At 42.9% G+C, this 15,364-nt stretch overlaps 1 protein-coding gene across 1 annotated transcript; it reads left to right on the top strand.

Annotated features, from left to right (window-relative positions):
- Positions 1-6: 6 nt before the first annotated feature.
- LOC104069409 (tribbles homolog 2) lies at positions 7-4,551 on the top strand. Its single transcript, XM_009578097.1, has 2 exons — positions 7-282; positions 4,255-4,551. The coding sequence occupies exons 1-2, from the start codon at positions 13-15 to the stop codon at positions 4,549-4,551; spliced, it is 567 nt and encodes a 188-aa protein (XP_009576392.1). The 5' UTR covers positions 7-12.
- The last annotated feature ends 10,813 nt before the right edge of the window (positions 4,552-15,364 follow it).

Here is a 15,364-nt window from a genome sequence, read left to right on the forward strand (position 1 = left end):
TTCTCCATACTCATGAACATACAAAGGTCAACCCCTATCACGATAGCACGATATGGGAGACCGCGGAATAAAACCCAGGATTTTGAGGAGCTCTCGTCCATACGGTCCATCGAGCCAAGCCAGAGTTTTAGCCCGAATCTAGGCTCGCCGAGCCCGCCGGAGACCCCGAACTTGTCGCATTGCGTTTCTTGCATCGGGAAATACTTATTGTTGGAGCCTCTCGAGGGAGACCACGTTTTCCGAGCCGTACATCTGCACAGTGGCGAGGAGCTGGTTTGCAAGGTAATACCTCTCCGCCTTGTTCTCCCCCTGTGTTAGCCCGCTGTCGCGTGTGGGTTTCCTGTGTCTTGCAGGAGGGCCAGGCACGGTCGTGTAGCTCAATTATTAAAACAGTTGAGAAACAAAAGGCAGGGAGACAGGATTAAAGGCGCATCCTGTAACTTTTCCCTCTCTCTAGACAATGGCCACGTTAGAGCGGTGGCCCTGAGCCAGTTCTGCCTCTTACCCGGGGGATATTGTTCTGGAAAGAGCCGTCCTTCAAGTAGGTCTTAATGTGAGTTCAGATCAGGAGAAAGCCTCATCTTCCCCACTCTCACTTTTCAAAATGGAGTAGGGAATCCCCAGCTAATTTAAAGGTGTTGGGACCTGCTGGCTTCCTCGATTTTTCCTGTCTCTTGTTCTGTGAGTTGGGGTATAGAAGATGATGGAGAAGCAGGAGGAGATTGCCATCAGCTTTGTCTTAAAAGTGATTTAAAAAAAATCCACATCGAATTAATCAGCCTGAGCTCCCTCACCGTGGAGGTTGTTTGCAAACAGCATCCTCCCCCATTGCACAACTGAGCAAGAATAAAACCTGCACACCTACGTTTTTTAGAAGAGCAGACAAAATAGCTATCCCACTCTTTGTAGCCTGCCTGCTTTTCTCTGCCTCCTCCCAATTTGCTCCTACTATTCAAAGGTGAGCTGTGGGAAAAAGAAACCCACATGCGTGCATGTCTGTGGAGGGATGTTTTTCTCTTTTCGGGCTGAGGGAATATTTTCCTTTGTTCCTAAATTGCGATTCGCATTGTCTGTAGTGAGCCAGACTTATGCCCAGCAAACTAAGGCAGTACCCAGTAGTAGTTTTTATAAGTACGTAGCGAATTGCAACCTTGCAACACACGCTGCAGTGTTTGTATTCTTCCCAAAATAAGGAATTGTGCCATTTGGCTATCTTGGGCAAATTTCTAATGTCAAACTAACTGCAAAATGGAAAAGTAGACGTATTATAGCTTATTTGTATTCCAGGGATTAGTAATAGTATTGCTGACTGTTTCATACTTTCTCGTATTTGATTCATAAGAAGTTACGGACTAGGCTGTAGCAGGGAAGTGAAAATAATTGCTTCTGTTTGCTATCTGTAAAGATTGGAGTTCAGAGGGCAATTTAAATGTGCTTACTGATTGAGTTATAAAATCTGATGTTAAAGTAACCTAGGACTTTGTGGGATTATTTAGGGGAAAAAAGGGCCCGTGACTTTGCAAAGGACTAATATTGCATGCTTGAACTGAATGCTTTGTTACTAAACTGAAACAGAACATGAGAATTTCTAGAATGAAAGCCCTGCTCGGTGCAGTAGTACAGCGCTGCACTCTAGGACATTGGCATCTTTTCATGAAATAAACAGATCCCACAAAGCTGCTGCTCTGCATGAAATTGTAGGTGAACTTGCATAGCAAGTAGTAAAGCGGGGGCTATGCTCTTTGTTTCCTGTTTGGTTTGCAGGATTAAGGCACTGTTTTGATAACAGTATGAACAGCATAACTGCAGCTCACAGAGAGTGGACTTTATTTTTTTTCCTTCCCTTTAAGCTGTATGTTTTTGAGCTGATCCTGACATTTGAATAATAACCTGTTTTTCCGTATGTGCGAGGCACTACTTCTAGCTGTGCTCCAAAAATACGATCTTAGCCTGAATTGCTAGTTTGTGAATACGCAGTTGTCAGTCCCGAACTCATATTAATTTAATGCGTGCTTTAAAATGCCTGCAGTATCATGACTACTATTTGTCAAGTAGCCTTCTGGCTAAGAGACCTGCTGTCTAGTATCTTATTGAGGATGCTCTTAGAGATTGCTTGCAGAAACATTGGTTTGGATAACAGACACATACTGATGATTCTCAAGATTCATTTGGCTGCACCCACTGTACTGTACAGATGCCGTTATTCGCTTCAAGGCTCTGTGGCATCCAAACAATGGTAACTTCTCACTTCCAATTCCCAGCAAGAACTAAATCAAACTGCAGCTTATTGGACATTTGCTGAATTGAGGCCAGGGATCTTAAAAGCTGGGATACAAAGAAGCCCTTTATAAGAAGTATTCTAGATTGTAGCAGTATGATAGCCCTTTCCATCTCCCCCCTTTCAAACATAGTACTGGTACATATCCAGACCTACTTACTTAACGTCGTCTGAGAACCACAAAATGTAACTAATTTATATCAGGATAATCTGGTTAGGAGAGAATTCTGGAAAGGATTTTTTTCACATGAGGGTTTGAGCTACACGAATGTTCCTGCTTAGATTTTATTTTATAGCAGCCGCTTTGTAGAAGAGCCATTCACTTACAATGTAGTAGTTATGAGTTTTGAGAACCAAATGTCAATGAATTCTCCTCTGGAATGAATTACACACCAGGGATTTTAGCAACACCCCCTCCCCACCCCAGTTCTGCGCACCATGTCACCAGAATGCCTCCGTGCTAATCTACCCCCCGTAAAATGTGTTGGATCTGTTTGGCAGTCTGCCTTTAAGGTTGTTTTTGCCTGTGCTGGAATATAGCAGCACAGGTACAGGGTGGGGAGATAGAGGTGTGTGAGGAGGGGGTGTGTCAATTTCTTGGGGTTTGCGTCCTTTTCTGCAGAAGGAGTTTGTTAGGATGACACTCTGAAGCGTTAAATTACTCGGGTTTTGAAGCCTCGGGTAAATTTTGATTGAACCGTATCTCTATCACTCAGTTTTGAAAGCTTTTTAAAGCTTCAAAGAAAGCAGGGAGATTTGCTTCTTGGAGAGGATACAAGTACCCGCTATTGGAATACAAATACTAGAACACAAAAAGAAGAAAAACAATTGCAGTTTAAACCAGTTCGTTAGAGACTTATACCAGAATGACACATGACTACCTTAAATTCTTTTTACCAAAGTAACAAAACACCCAAGAGTAAGTTACATATTAATAGAATTTTTATGCTGGTGGAAGTGCTAATCCCTTGCTTTGTAGTAGCTCTGGAGCAGGTATAATTAAAAATAAAAATCACTCCTGTCAATACTTTGCTCATACTCTCTTTTAGCATGCTGACTTCTGTTATTCTCAATGAAGTCTTCCTTCTTGTAATGTGGGCATTTCTCAATTGACTCAAATACTGATTCATTCATCATCACTAGATTATAGTAACTTTTTATATTTGGGTTTCCCAGCAGCCTTTTTAATTCTTACAGCTCATTCATAAGATCAGTGATAACATACTTACTGGTAAAGGGACACTTTGCTTTTAATGGAGCACTTGATTGAAATGCAGAGAGTTCAGGGTGGTTTTGTCTTTGCCTTTTGAAGGACGTTTGTCTGCACTCCAACAGGCAAGGCTATTTCCCCGGTTGTCCTTCTGATCTTATAAACAGCCATTGTAAAACTGAGACTTTGAAAGTGAAAGTGACTTTGCTGTTTGTCAGAGATGAAAGAAAGGCAGGAAGTAAATATGAATAGCGCTAGGTGATACTTTAAACCTGAAAATCCTTAAAGCTTTAATTGGTTAATAAAATCAGGAGAGAGAGGCATGTGGATCAGGGTGGATTTAGTATGACAGCTTCTCTCTATACAAAGCTGCTGGCCATATTCTCTATGAGTTTATTTGGATGGAAAATAGAAGATAAACACATTTCCTTCTAAGTACTGCTCCTGTATGTCACTGGTCTTCAGAGCTTAATTCAGATTACATTCTAAATTTGATCAGCTATTAGCTAATGAAACTATTCTTGCTACAAGTTTTGAAGACTAGCCTTTCCCGTCAAGGTTATGCATATGTTCTGTGTCGGGTTCTGTAGTCTGTTTTGTCTTGTCCTCAGTGCCATGGGCTTGTGACATCCTGTTTACATCGGTGCAGCTTCAGCAGCAGCATAAATTGTACTTAAGAGATGGTTCTGTTAACGGAATTAGATGTACCATAACTTCACTGTCCTTTGTGTTGCTAACCCTGGCTTTACTGTCATTGTTCCTGCAGGTGTTTGATATTGGCTGCTACCAGGAGTTATTAGCACCATGTTTTTGTCTGCCTGCGCATAAAAATATCAACCAAATTACTGAAATAATTCTTGGGGAGACAAAAGCATATGTGTTCTTTGAAAGGAGCTATGGGGACATGCATTCGTTTGTTCGTACCTGCAAGAAGCTTAAAGAAGAGGAGGCAGCCAAACTCTTCTATCAAATAGCTTCCGCTGTTGCACACTGCCATGATGGTGGACTGGTACTGCGAGATCTCAAGCTGCGAAAGTTTATTTTCAAGGATGAGGAAAGGTAAGAGTCTCCCTTACTTTACAGGTGGTGGTGCCTGAGGTCAGATTCAGAGTTACAGGATGCTGTGCCCTTCACTGTCACCGTACAGTTCCATTGTAGTACACAAGGTGTTACACTTTCTTTATTTTCCTCTGCAACCTGATCATGGGATGGATGTGCCATTTTACCTTCTGGCTTAGGCTTTGGAGTAAAGGAAGTACAGAGTGCCATTTGCACCTGTGCCTGGCCTCTGCATTTCCACCTAGAGGAGCACCCTTGTCCCTAAGGAGATGACATCTCCTGGAGGAAGGCTCTGTATAGATGTCTGTAAGAGCTCCACTGTCATAAATGCTGCTGGCGTTAAGAGAGAAGGAGAATGAAATGGCTCATTCCAGTGAGGAGGTGTGAAGAGGAAGAAGAGCCGAGTGGTTAATGCGGACATAGGTCGGAGGGAAGGGCCACCAGTGCTTTGAAGGACTGCTTTGGGGACAGCTTCTGGCTTCCCATGCTGGGAAGGGTCTGGAGACTGCTTCTGAGAGTATTATGTGGTCACTAATCATACTAAGACTGAAACTGCCTTGTTGTGTGGGTACCTGTTTTTAGTATCAGAGCTATTGTGGTGCTTGGGGAGCTACTCTTTTTTTTTTTTTTTTTTTTTTGGTTGGTGTGTTGTTTTTTTTAATCTCCTCCCGGCACACTCTTGTCTCTCAATAAATGGTTGGTAAATGATTTGGGGAAGGAGTATGGGAAGACAGGGAAGGAAATAACGCTAGATGCTCTGGATAGATAGTTGAAGTGCTATTTCTGATGCTGAGCTATAGTTATACTCTTGTACCTGTGGAAACATCATATCTCTTTCCTTGTGGTTATGAGTTTTCATTATGTTACATCATGTATTCACTTGCAACTTCTACATAAAGCACCGAGTAATGAACACTGTCAGATTAATGTCAGGCTATCACAGAGGGATTAAATTGGAAGATGACCATTACGAAAAAAATGAAACTAAACAGAGCCTGACTTTGTGCTTCTTCGTTTCTTGGTAGAGGATTGGGGGATGTTTTTCCCTTTTAGTTAAATCCTGTAAGTTGTCTGAAAGCTTGTTCAAACTGTTGCAGAGTGAAATGGATGTTCTGGAGAGCTTTGTTAGAAATAACCAGTGCGTTTCAGTTCCATTTGGGGCTGTTTGGGCAAGTTATAAGCAACAGCAGAGACACATAAGTTTTCTACAGGCTCAGTAAGTCCATGGTCTGAGAATTAGAAAAAACTTAATTAATTCAGTCAGGAAAGAGAAGTTCCTGGCCTTAAAATAAAATGACAACCATCTATCCTGTTTAAATATTCTCTACTTAATTTTTATTACAAGCTGAATTTTGCAAAATAAACTTCTCCTTGTAATCTCTTCACAAACGGAAAAATAAAAGGCATATTTTCACTTAATTCAGTTCAGGCAATTCTCTGCAAAGCAAATAGCTATTCCGTATTTTTCTGCCGCAGCCCCAATATATATGATTACACTTTCCTCCTCTTCAAATAAAAGAGCCTAAAATGAAACTAGCTTAACATCCATTCAAAGAGAAATGCAAAGCAGATAGATGTAGACTGCACTTTCACAACTTTTACTCCGAGTTTAATAATTAAACACCATTATAGAACCTTTGATGCAGGTAAGAAGGAAACTTGTACGAAAGAGTTGAGGAAGGGATTGTTTTCTGTTGTAGCTGATAACGTCCTAACGTTAAAATGGATTTTTTTCCTGGGGATGTATGTAAACTTGTGTGGTTTTGTACAAAGGACGGGACTCGGAGAAGCCCTAGGGCTCACCCTAACTTTCCGCTCTAAGCGAAGGCAGCGTGAGCTCAGGGCAGCGCGGTGGGCGCAGACGTGGGCCCCTGCTGAATACTTTTAAACCTCTACCCTGCCGCTTACTAGGAACTGAATGCAACACAAGGCACAGGGCCAAATCCTTTTGCCACCCAAGAAGAGTGGTGCGTACTATAATAGCAGTGTTTGCTTTTATGAATGTTTTTAACGTAACTGCAGTCTGCAAAATCACACAGTTACTCACTTTTGAACAATGTCTTCTAATTATACAATAATTCACTTTAAAGGTCAAATACGACTTGCTGGTTATTTTTAAGATAATCATAATGCGGTTTTCTTTTGGATGTAATGTTGATTTGTAAGTAGAGAGGTATTGTAATCCTTTCTCTGCTGAATAAACAAAGATGAAATAGTGTGAGATAGAAATAGAACCAAACAGCGACTGTCTTTTTTTTCACATGCTCTGATCATCAGACTGTTATCAGTCATCACTTTCAATCTGCTGCTATATTTAGGCTGAAAAATCTTCCTGGTCCTTCTGGGTTCACGGAGGTGTTTGTGTGTTGCTTGTACCACTCCAAGCTTGCCTTTCCCTGAGGCTGCTGGTGCTGGTGAGGATGCTGCGTGCTGAGCAGCCTTGCCGTTCAGAAGCTGCTGTCGGCAGCAGTGCCTGGGAGATGGGTGCTGCACCATCTATTGCTCTTTGATACCGGTAACGAACCAAGGAGGAAGAAAAGGGGTGAAAATGATGTTTTGAGAAATGTGCATGAACTCGGCTGCTGCGTGTCGCCTGTTCTTCAGTGGAGCTCTTTCTCAGTAGTTCTTTTCCTATTTCTTCAAGGCTGTTTTTCTGCAGTTCACCTTTAATACCTACTGCTTTGAAAGTGTCTCTTATTGAAGACTCTCGCAGCTTTTATTTTGGTAGAAGAAAAGATGGGAAATCCAGCAAGCAGGCAACACATGAATGGAAAACTCACTTTTATTTTTTTAGTAAGATACTTGTCTGCTCTTAGCTGAGAGCTGCCAGACTGGAGGAGCCGGAGAGAATGTGAAGGGTATATGAAAGCAGTTCCGTTTGTTTAAAAAAGAAAATCAATTAAAGCGTTTCTTAGTACATACTCCTTCCATTGGTCCTAATGATATCCTGGTAGTTCGATAGGAAATCAGAGCTCCTGGAGTTTTGCAGACTGGTATATACAGCATTGAAACTCTTTCCACCTCATTTCCATTATCTAAATTACAGCTGGAATTTGCAAAGATTTAGGCTCCTGATCTAGCAGCAGTCATGAGTGCTCTTTGCTCCTCCTGATGTCACTGCTCAGAATGCATGTTATTTGGATGTTGCAAACTGCAGTGCCTTGGGATGTCTGTAATGAACTGGGAGGTAAGAAGGTGGAAAAAAGTACTGTTGGAGGCTGGTAGTGCTGAACATTTTGTAGGGGTCCTAATTTTACTAGTGGTGTTCTCTTGATGTGCTAAATGAAAGGTAGACTCTGGTGGCGTGTTACGTCTTACTATGCATATGAGTAAATACATCAGCACTTAAAATGAAATCCAAAATTCCACAGTGTAGAAACAAACAAAAACAATTTGTCTGTGTTTCAAGGTACTTTATCTATAGCTTCTTTTAATCCTGAACTGCAGAAATTTTGAAGATACGGTAAATTGTCTTCCATGAAAATGATGTGTGCTGTTGCCAAACACCTTAGGTCTTTTGTGGTTTTGGTTTTGTTTTTTTTCTTTCCATTTCATTTAAAAGAACATTGGGGGATTGTATTTCTTGGGATATGTCTGTGTGTGTGTCTGTGGTCTTTTAGTGCTGAAATTTCAGAGTTAAGCTCCTTAAACCTTCAGCTGATCTTGATGAAGCCGAACTTCTAAGACATTACAGCATGGCTGGAAATGTTTTGTAAGACTGGGTTAGCAAGCAGCGGCACATCCATTAAAGAAGGGCAGTGACTTTCAGAGCACTGAAAATATGGAAAACAACACTGACTTGCCATGCTGTGTCTCACCAGACTTTTTAAAGTACCTGTAAGATTCTTGAATATTTTAAAAATTGGGTCCTTAAACTTCTAAATAAAACTTGAATCCAGAATAGTAGAGATGAGCTAAGATAAAACATGTGGTTTTGTATGTTTTCTGCTTCCATGCATGTTGGTCACTTTTTCTTGTCCTGGATATTAAGCCAGGTCAATGTTGATGTTGTGGGGCTCTTGCTTTTGATTACTTTTGCTGTGTTCATGTCGTGGTATTTACAATTTCCCTTGTACAGCCTGTTCTCGTCGGAAGCCCTTGAGTAGAGCGACTGTGTCCTTCTCCTAGCTTATGTCCCATAAGGATGTTGCAGGGCTTTTTGGGCTGTGCTAAAAATAGCACTATACACAGTATGTAGCTAATAAAGCAGTTCATCAGTCTGATATATAGCAGATGCTTTGAGAAAGAGCCACCTCAAAGATCTCAGAATTAAATCAAGCATTTCTGTGTTGGTTGTTCCAATGGTTTTCTTAATACAAGAACATTTCTGCTGTCAGGGAATTATTAATGTCTTTAGTGCGTTTTTAAGCCTTTAATTATATTAAAATATTAGCTGTCGTAATATTTGAAGCTTAAAGACCTTGTACATTCATCATACTTGTTGAAAGGAAAATTAAAATAATTTTGGTATTTAGATATTGTAATTTTCCTGTATTCTTTGAGTAAATATGAGAAATGGTAGGCAGGTGGGATTCAATAAAAACAAATAGAATTCGACACTTTTTGCTCTGCACCAGGGGAATACAGCCAGTACAATACACTAATTTAGAAATCCTGTGTTAGCATAATTTATTTATTTGGTGCTCTTAGAATGTTTTTTTTTCTTTTTTCCCTCTAGAATTTCTCAGCTTTGAGTGGACGATGCTTTAAGGTGACCCAGTTATGTTGTTTGCAATCCTAGTGATACAAACCTGATCCCACAAAAAATACAGAATGCATATACTGACCTTTTTCAAAGTAGATCTTTCATTTTCTTACAGTTAGTAGTAAGTTTCCTCCCCAGCATTTGTCAAATTGTAATGCAGTCAGACGCTTTTTCCCCATGGTGTTAGAGCTTGCTGTTTTACTTACGATTCAGTAGAGAACAGGTAAGTTAACACTTTCCCAAGTCCTAGAAAGAAAGCCCTAAAGTGGAAGAAAATTAAACAAAACGGGAGTGCTCTTTAAATACCAGAAGATGTAGAAATAAAACCGGTCTTCATCTGTTTTGTCATTTAAGCATTACCCTGAATGGGGCCACAAGACCAAAGAGCGTAACTTCTTCAATAGTGGAGAATCATAGATCAGATTTCAACCCAGAAATTATTATTCCTAGAATATGGGGAGGAAGGCAAATTTCTTCACAGGCAGCAAATATCTGCTGTCAAACTTAGGATAGAGGATGAAGCAGTTGCACAACTGTTTTCCACAGAAGGGTTCGTGCTCCTTTTTGCCTTCATGTGGTTTGGTTACTAAGCCTCTGTTTTCTCCTGGTGTTCCTGGGAGCAACGCACTTTGGATTTGTTGGGTATGCAGTGGGGCGTGGGAGGCTGTCTGCAGATGTCGAACATCGCACCAGCCTTGTGAAGTGCTTAAATCTCCTCCCGAGGGCATAGATAGTCATAGAGGTTAAGTGCTGTGCCTAAGGTCATAAATGAAAGCAAAAACCAGGGAAAAGTTGGCTGCTGGCTGGCCCCGGGATGAGGACAGGAGCTCCAGTGGACCTTGAGTCAGCTCAAGGCCCTTCAGTGAGACCATGAGTGGTGAGAGCCTGTGCTCTAGTACCCAACTCCGGAGTTTGCAGAAGGGTTTTACCCTTGGACCGTGCTGTCTTTTGTATTTGGCTCATTTGCTCTTTCTTCAGTCTTTTCCCTCTGCAGCCTCATGTACTAGTGCTGCTGAAGGGTGGTGTTGAGGTGCAGCCCCGTGCCGTGCTTGGAGCAGGAGGGGAGCCCTGCTGGGGGGCCTGCCTTTAGGTTGGGCTGTACTGCTGCAGGTTGTCCCTATGTCCTGCCCGGCTTCCCCCGCCACGCTGTGTGACTTTCTGAGACGCGCCTCTGGCTGAGCGCTGTGTTCCATGTTGGCTGTAATGCCAGATGTGGTCGGCGTGGTTGAGTGCCTGTCGTGAGGTGCCCGTTACGGGATTGATCTTTCCGAGGGTAGGTGCTCTGCAGTCCCTGGAAGTAGATGTCTCTTGAGACATCTTGCATTAAGAGTTCAAGAGCTAGTCATTTTGAAGACTTGAAAACCTCCATGTATAGACTCAGTGCAAAATATTCCATGTTGATTTTTGAGTGAAAACTGAGGATGTCTGTGCTGGGGGTGAGGAGGGGAGGCAGGGACCCCAGCTAGCGGCAGTTGCAGTGGGCTGTCATGGTGAAATTCTTCTGCTGCCTTTTTGTCTAATTGTCCTTATTACCACATCGTGAGATTACTTCAGGCTTGGGAGGGAGAGGAAAGGCAGAGATTGTAAACAGGAGCCAGCCTGGGGCGTATTTAGTCTTAAGCACCTGCTTTGTGGTAGACGTATATTGCTTGGAGACAGGATTACAGACATCTAAGCAAAAGGTTTCCAGTGGGCTTGTGAAATGATGGCCCTGCTTTATCTTAGAGGTGCTGAGCACCCACTGCAGGCTCAGAAAATGTAGGGCTTTTTTCACAACACGTGGTTATGTTAACAAAATTTTGGTCTCCTTTCCCTGAGGAGCTTCACCATGTGTTGTATGAAAAGACCTAGAAAAGATGGTGAACACAGCATACAGCTGTGCCTTTTAAAACATCAGAGCCTTTTAAAACTCTGACCTTCAATGTGATCTAAAAAAATGAGGTGAAGTACCTGCCGTGATCCAGGTGCTTATCAAATAATGGACTCCTCGCAGTATTGCAACAGAGCCCCTCCGTGGAAGGGTCTTCATTGGATTTCAGAGCCCGCACCCCAACACACACATCGCTGCCTCCCTACCTACTTTTTGGGGAACATGTTATCTCCGTAGGCAATAAGGGCATGGAAGAAACTGAGTATATGGCATACAGGACAGGCTGTTCCCGGCAATCCTATTTGAGTGTTGTAAAGCTGAGGTCTTTGGGGCCCCAGCCCTTCCTGGAGGTGTGCGAGAGGGTGGTCTCAGAGCATTTTTTAAGTGGAAGTCTGTAGAAAAAAAAGCCAGCTTAAAACAGGTTAAAAGCCCTAAGTTGCTGGGTCCTGTATGTCAGCAAGGGGGTGCGGGGCAGGGCTGAGTGTGCTGGTAGCATCCCTTTGGAGGAAGGGTGGGGAACATGTAATTTTTAGAGGCTTCCTCATTCTGCGGAAGTACCAGTGAGGGAATCTTCCCTTAGGAACAAGGTTCATCCTGTAAACCTGTACTGCTTGCAAGTCCCAGTTGTCTTTCGAAACATATCCTTGAGCCTGTTTCATTATGCAAGAGACTGTTTGTCTGACAGCCTTTGTGCAGGTTTTGTTTTTTTTTTCCCCTGAAATTGCCTAGGATGTTGTGTGGTGAACTCCCAGGCTGTGAGCTGTTACGCACTGGAAGGGATCTTACGGTGAAAGAAGCAGGATTTAAATTGATGGCATAGCGTTTCCCCTCTGATCCCGTGTGCCTTGCTGTCCCTGGAGGAGATCGGGTAGTTCTGAGTTCAGAACGAGCCTTTGCACCGAACCACAAATCATCTGCACGGGGTTTCGTTAGCCGCCTTCCCCATCTCGCTGTCTCCACGATGGCAGCCTACTTCTGCATTATTTAGGAGAGATTCCCATAGTGTAAAAAATCAATTAACAAAAGATAGCTGTTTCCAATGTCAAGCTTCCCTTTTATTTTATTTTTTTTCTTCTTTGTGACTCTAATGGCATGATTGCATTCATCTTTATGATGGGGTGCTAGCAACTGACCTTGATTAAATGACCTGTAAATTATTGGCCACATAGGAGCAATCCCTGTTCTACTGGGCAGCTGATGCCTTGAGTGCCTCTACCTAGGGAAAGGCTTTCCTGGCCTCGGTCAGAGTAATGTTGAAATACGAGATAGCATTGCTTGGGTGCCTTCATTTTTTATGTATAGGGGGGGATATTGTGAGGCACCTCTTCCCTTTAGAAGTTGCCATTTTATATTTACCTGCAGTCGTATTAATGAAATGGCAATTCAGATGGCAATGACAGTTGTTTTCTGATCTCTGGAGGCATCAGGCTGCTACATAGAATCTGTAAATCTGGATCATTTAATTTTGACCCAGCCTGAATAGCAAGTGGATGGTATACCTGGAGTGTCCATAGCAGGATGGCTCCTTCCATCTTCTCCCAAAGCAGCTGATCTTGCTGTCGTCTGGGGGATGATGCTGTGCTAAAATTGTGGGTCTGGTCTGTAGTTAGTGTTTCCAAAATGGTACCAAGTGTCTCAGCTGTGGTTCAGGTGTTATTTCACATACAGATGGCTTTGGGGACAGACTAGAAGCGACTGCTTTCATTGATTCAGGCATGGGCTCCTTTACTACTGACTGTTTATTCACTGCCGTTGAGATATTTTCCTCTGAAACACTCAGACTTTCAGTCAGTATTTCTGCTTTAAATGTGCCAGATTTTTTTTTTTTTTCTCCTGCCTTATGAGCTTAGAGCCCTCTGAATAATTCCACTGATTTTGGTATGGAAATTGTGTTTGCTTTTGGAGAGCAAGTGTGAATGCTGGGTTCTTACAGCCCTGGCTTCGGTGTCAAAAGGCAGGATAGCAATTTGCCAGTAGCCCCTAAACTCTGCAGGGAGGAATAATGTGAATCACTCTGAAAAAAGTGTAGGATGTGCAACTAAGCCGTCTGCCAGAGATGGGTGCTAACTCAGGAGGTTGCACTGAAGAATCTTCTGGAAGACATTTAATTGATTAGGTTTTGTTACATTACTGAAGAGCAAAGTCTGAATGCAGTCAAGTAATGAATGGCATATTGATAAGAAATTCAGAGTGGTATTGTTTTTCATGGGTTTCCCTGACGGTTTCTATGGGGACAAAGACGCATTTCCCGTCTGAGTGCTGCTGCTGCCCTCTGATTGCACTTCTGTGGTTTCATTCACCAGTAATGGGAAAGCATTCATAGGCAGAATAGCTTCCCCTTTTTAAATAGCCATGATTCAGGGTTGTATTTTTTTTTAATGCATTAGACTAATGCAGTGTTTTATCAATGATCTGATAGATGCATAATGCTCTTTTTCCAAGTGCTTATTCAGGGTCTGCATTAAAACTTGAAATTATGTACTGTAATTACGTAAGCCTTGACAAAAGTCTTTGTTGCCCTACAGTATGTGTACAAAGTGATTCTCATCCGGCTTTGGCAGTAGCTTACATTTGAACTTTAGGGATTAATTTTGTTACAACAATTTGAATGGTCGAACTCGAATGCTGATGCTTTTGGAAAACTTTTTTTCTCTTGTGGGGGTCCTTCAGCTGACTGATGTGAGTTAATTATTTAGAGAATGAGAGTTTTTTAGAAATGTGACTTACAGAAAAAAAGAGAATGATTTTTGTTTGTCCTTTTTCTGCTCTGTGATGGGAGGCACTTCAAAGCTGATTGTGATTTCACATCTCAGTGTTTGGTTTTGAGTCTGTCCCTTGCCTGCCAAGTGTCGAATTTAGGGTTGTCCAGTTACTCTGCAGTTGGATGCACTCCCCACCCTTTGCTGTGGAGGTTCTGTATTCTCAGAAACTACTTGCAATTTTGAGGGTCTGTTTGTTGTTGTTGGCTTTTATTCTTTTTCCTGGATATCTTATTTCAGTGCTTCCTCCGAGAGAGAGTGTGTGGGGGAGAGAGAGAGATTGCTTCTCATCCAGCATGTCTCTGCATTTCTGTGTATTTAGACTCCCCTCTTTCCTGTTTCCTTCCCCCCAGCCCCCCTCCCCCCAAAAAAAAGCTCTCTGGCTTACAGAAAACGGAGCTCTTTTAGGCAATGCTTGAAATGTGGAGGAAGGGAAGGCCAGCCAGAGCTGGAAGCTGTTTCTTGCAGAGATGGGGTGCTGTGCGCTGGGAAATAGCAGCTCCTGAGCCAGGCTGCTCCTTTTTGACTGCATGAAAAAACGTGAAATGACTGTAAAAAGGGGAGTGAGACTTGCTATTTACACCTGCGTATCACCCAGTTCTAGTATGATTACAGACTGTGTTCTGTATGTGAGGCTGAGGTACGTGAAGTCATCCGTCACTGGTGGAAACAGGCTGGAGTGGGTCTCCCCAGCCCCGGTGCTGGCTCGCGGTGAGGGGCGCCGGCAGAGCTGAGCCAGGGCCCCTGGCAGCAAAAGCTCATGAGCGCTTCTGTGCACCGGCTGTGCCAAGCAGGTAAGCTGGCGAGCCCTTGCCTTGCTCCTGCGCTCTCCTTGCTGTAAGGATGGAAAACCTGCCTTCTCACCTTCTGCAAAGATACCCGACCTTACAAATGAAAATGAGAACACCCAAGTTGCTTCTGGTGGTAATTGGGAGGGGGAGAAAGTCAGACTGAGGCCGTGTACCTGGCAGTACGTGCTCAGGAGATGCAGCTCCTGCAGTTTGCGAGGGAAATGCGTACCTGCGTGGAGTGGCGTGTCCAGTGCCGTACCTGCGCTGGAGCACTGCCTTGTCACAGAGGAGCCATTTCACCGCTTGTACCTTATACACAAGGGCGTTACTGGTTGGAGGTTTGGGGGCTGGCGAGGAGGAAGAAGGAGGACTGAAGGCTGTGTTTTTGTTTAATTTGGGACCTTTTGTTTCCTCAAAGCTTGTCAACTCAGCAGGATGAAAAACCTGGTTTGAGTGTTTGCTTCATTTGGCCACAGCTTATGGAGGAGCAGGCAGATAAGGGGGGCCAGCTGTTGTTCCATTTGCTTACTTAAACAAAACCCACTGTAGTATGTGTGGAGGGCTGCAGGCTACAGCACCTTGCAAGAAAAGCAAGACACGGATAAGGCTTTTGTATGCTGCTTCTGTTTTATTATCAAGAAATGATTTCTCCTGTTGGAGAAAAAGATTTTCCTAATGTCCAGTCTAAACCT

The sequence above is a fragment of the Fulmarus glacialis genome, unplaced genomic scaffold (assembly GCF_000690835.1).
Source record: "Fulmarus glacialis isolate BGI_N327 unplaced genomic scaffold, ASM69083v1 scaffold9310, whole genome shotgun sequence".
Classification (NCBI taxonomy): Eukaryota; Metazoa; Chordata; class Aves; order Procellariiformes; family Procellariidae; genus Fulmarus; species Fulmarus glacialis.

Excerpts from the sequence above, each read along its gene's own strand:
- LOC104069409 (XM_009578097.1), top strand. The coding sequence starts at position 13 with ATGAACATACAAAGGTCAACCCCTATCACGATAGCACGATATGGGAGA. Across the intron at positions 283-4,254 it reads GCGAGGAGCTGGTTTGCAAG|GTGTTTGATATTGGCTGCTA; the intron begins GTAATACCTCTC and ends TTGTTCCTGCAG.